General features: G+C 35.9%; 1 protein-coding gene across 1 annotated transcript; it reads right to left on the bottom strand.

Annotated features, from left to right (window-relative positions):
• Nucleotides 1–2,429: 2,429 nt before the first annotated feature.
• LOC110114292 lies at nt 2,430–3,227 on the bottom strand. The gene has a single exon (XM_020847129.1). The coding sequence runs from the start codon at nt 3,225–3,227 to the stop codon at nt 2,430–2,432; it is 798 nt and encodes a 265-aa protein (XP_020702788.1).
• Between the last annotated feature and the right edge of the window lie 820 nt (nt 3,228–4,047).

Genomic DNA, 4,047 nt, shown 5'->3' with positions numbered 1-4,047 from the left:
TGGTTGATCAATTCAAAGATCTAGAGAGGCAAGTTACAGAGATGCTACTAAGTGTTAAGGACATACAAAGTTAGTAGGCTGAAACCCAACAACCATAGCCCAAAATATCACAACCTATAGTATAGAAAGTGATTTATCAAAATAGAAAACTAGAATACAGATTAAAAATTCTTGAGTCTATGCCAGTAGTTCCCTCAGTTCAACCAGCAGTCTTCTTAGTTCCCCTTGTTGAACCAGCAATCTCGTGAGTTCCCTTAGTTCCTCCACCACCAGGCCAAAAGGATATTAAACATATGATTGACAATCAGGTAAAGAAGGCCTTATCCCATTTCTAAGGGGCCACATATATTCCATAGGGTAGACCCTACCCTAAATAATATTATTTAGTTCTTTATACGAAGGGCTTTATGCTACCATCTTTCAAAGTTTTAACCAAAGTTAAAAATCTATGGTAGCAACTTGCCCATTTTTTAGTGAGCTATTGCAATGTAGGAGGTTCATATGCTCTACTATTTAGCCAATTTATTAGTAGTCTTTCCAACATTATATTTAAATGGTATGTCAATATGCCCAATGGTTTAGTGAGAACTTTAACGAGCTAAATATTTTATTCCAAAAAAAGATTTCCTTTATTGAAGCAGAATATAACAGTGTGTGATCATGATGTTAAAAAATAAAAGTTTTGAGAGTCTTTGGTTTCTTATATCCTGAGGTGGTGAATCCTCTTAATGAAGTGTTATCACCAACTTTAAGAGCAATACGTAGTGGAGATTCTCCTGAAGAATATCCATGGGCATGTTGCTTTTCTTTTGAGAGAGTTCACTATTAAAGCCTTTTAGAAGCCCCTTAACAAACCAAGTAACCTGTTGGAAGAGGCTCATCAGATGACATTCAAAAATGATTTTTCTAATAAGAAGAAGGTTCCCAAGCCTGTGAAGTCATTTGAGAAGAGAGCAATAATAATGTCAGTAGTGGATAAGAATAAATAAACTGTTATAAATCAACTGAGTTATCCCCATCCATAACCAGTTTAAAAGCAGAAATTCTAGATAGCCCCTCGGCCCTCTAGAGAGCTTTACTTGACCCCTTATAAGGATATGCTGATAGAACTTTATCCTTTTAAAAGGGAGTCAATATTGAATATCTTTAAAAGTCTTTTGAAGAAAGAAAAATTCAAACTACCACAGGCCAGGAGGTCGAAGGATGTAGTTAAAAAGGGTGACCCTAAATAATGCCCTTACCACAACATGCTAAGTCATCCGATTGAAGATTGTATTATTTTTAAATATTAGCTTGAAAAGAATTTTAGGGAAGCTAACATAGTTATTTTTTAATTATGTTGAATCTTGATTAGGTCGTTAAACCTAAGCTAATGTCCCAAGGCAAACTAAGATGGGAGGTGAATTTGTACTTTTAAAAATTTCTTCTTGGATTTAAAAGATTGAAACCAGATAATAATTAGTAGCAAGTTAATTAAGTTAAAAAAAAATGTTTCAACCACGAAAAATAAAACTTACAATAAGTAAATAAGCAGTGAAAAAATAAAATGTCACAAAGATTTATAGTGGTTTGGTCAAACAACACCTATATCCACTCCCTGAAGCCTGCCACTTCAGGTATTGCACTATTACCAAAGTGACTCGCCTTTAGCCCCCACAGCAAGGCAGAGAAGCCTTTACAAAACTTTCTTCCACCAAACCCTGGTGCAAAAGAGAACCGTCATCCTTTCACACGCTCCAAGTGTAGGCAGAGAACCCCTCATCATTTCACATCCTCAGAGTTTAGGCAGAATACCTTCGGTTGTTCACACTCTCTAAGTGTCGGTAGAGAACTATCATCCTTTCACACTCTCCAAGTGTAGGCAGAAAACCTCTTGTCCTTTCACACCCTCCAAGTGTAGGTAGAGTACCTTCGGCTGTTCACACTCTCCAAGTGTTTGTAGAGAACCGTCATCCTTTTACACCTTCTAAGTATAGGTAGAGAACCTTCATCTCTTCACACTCTCCAAGTGTCGATAGAGAATTGGATCTTATCTTTTTTTTTTTTTTTTTTATGAATTGCAAACATTGCATTAATAGGCAAAAGCAAAGCTAATTACAATTGAAAGGAATGAATAGCATCACATTCTTCCTTGATAGCAAATAAAAGCAAGGAAGGGATGCTATTAAAAGAAGAGCTATCAAAGAAAAAACTCCTATTACTAGCCATGGTAGCACAAATATTAGCCACCTTATTACAATTTCTATGAACATGACTAAAAACCACTTTATGAAAGTCATTAAAGAAGTGCATCTCCTCCAATGGACGATTATCCACAATTTGCTTTTTCATCTTGAAAGAATCTTGAATGAATCTAATGAAATGACATTGAGATTATCACTCTCAACAATCAAGCCTTTGTATTCTAGCATCCAACTTCTAATGTAGTCTTAGACCGAGAAAACAACATCCATCTCTAGTTTGGTTATAACCCAATGTGTCTTTTTTTCTCCAAAAGCAAGGATAAACCTTCCTTTGTGATCTCTGAAAATCCCACCCACTCCAGCACAGTTGGATCTAGCCAAAGAAGCATCAACATTTATTTTCATCCATTCTTTCGGAGGAGGGCACCAAGATTCACAAGACTCCCTAAGGAAATTGGTTCCCCAGCGTGAGAGATATGGACTTCCTTTAATACTAGCCAATGCCAATGTGTTAGCAGCTGTAACAGAAGATGGCAAAGCAGATTTCCCATGTTTCACATGATTTCTATTACTCCATGAAAGATACACAGCAATGCAGTACAGTTTAACAATTCCAGAATTTCGGACATATAGCCTTCTCAGCTCCTTTAAACAGCTATTCAAATCTTGGAAAACAGGGATACTAATACCCCACAATTGTATTTGTTTAATAACATCAATCAAATACTTACAAGTTACCATGATGTGCTCATAATTTTCACTACAATTACAGCCCCTAACACAATTTTTATCCCGCACCAGTTTTCGGTAATGCAGAAAAATCAATGTAGAAATAGCAGCCTTCCCTAATCTCCACCAGAAAATCTCAACCTTCTTGTTGAGTTTTAGTTTAAATAACCAAGAAAAATAGTCTACACATTCAAAATTATAATTGCACTTCAAGATGTTGTCAAAAGACAAGGCTGAAATTGTCTTACCCGACAGCAAAGACAGCAGCTCTCTCCGATCCTCCAATCCAGGTGAAATCTGGATATTGTTGATCATGGAGATGAAATCTGGATGAAAAACCTCCTTGAGCAGGTTGTAGTGTGGCCGCGCCACCCGCTGCCGAGAAACGCGCGGGAATGAAAATTTTGAAATCGGGAACTTTCTCTCTCTTCTTGATCTTCGATTCTTTTAAATTGGATCTTATCTGAAGATCTTCTCACGAGCAATCTAGAAAGACAAGAGGAAGAGTGAAAAACTCAAATCACACGTAGAAATCCTTACCTTTAAGTAACCTGTGAACCCTTCACACTCCACTAGGAAGAAATCTCTCTCAAACACTCTCTCCTTCAATTGCCTTTGAAAAATAATAAAGACAAGATATTTATAAGTCATTTTTAGTGGACCTTTCATACAAAAGACATGAGAAACTGTTTAGAAAATTGAAGCTTTTAATTTTGAGCATACACGATCATACAGTTTGATTGTATATTTGTACTTTGAAATAGTTCAAATAATGTTGCGTATGAACCCATCGTAAATAGGTACGAAATCATTTAATACTCGATCATTATCCCATTTGAAATAAGTTCATCATGTATGAATAAAAAAATTTCAAAGTTTACCTATACGAGACGTCTGGACGAAATGAACGAGAATAGAAATAGAGGCATTCATCCCTATACAAAATTAAATATCATATGTATGATTTTTGTGTGAGCATAGAATGAAGAAGTTCATCCTGGGATGAAATTAAATATTGTTAGTATGATCTTTATCTAAGGAGAGAATAGAGTCATTCATCTTGGGACACAATTAAATATCGTCAGTACGATCTTCGTTCAAGGTCAGAATAGAGACATTCATCCTGGGAAGAAAT

This window comes from Dendrobium catenatum, unplaced genomic scaffold (genome assembly GCF_001605985.2).
Source record: "Dendrobium catenatum unplaced genomic scaffold, ASM160598v2 fragScaff_scaffold_621, whole genome shotgun sequence".
Classification (NCBI taxonomy): domain Eukaryota; kingdom Viridiplantae; phylum Streptophyta; class Magnoliopsida; order Asparagales; family Orchidaceae; genus Dendrobium; species Dendrobium catenatum.
The sequence above is the reverse complement of the archived record's forward strand: the minus strand, read 5'-3'. Positions and strand labels throughout refer to the sequence as shown.

Bases quoted from the DNA above. Each gene is read 5' to 3' on its own strand.
- LOC110114292 (XM_020847129.1), bottom strand. From the start codon at position 3,227: ATGATCAACAATATCCAGATTTCACCTGGATTGGAGGATCGGAGAGAG.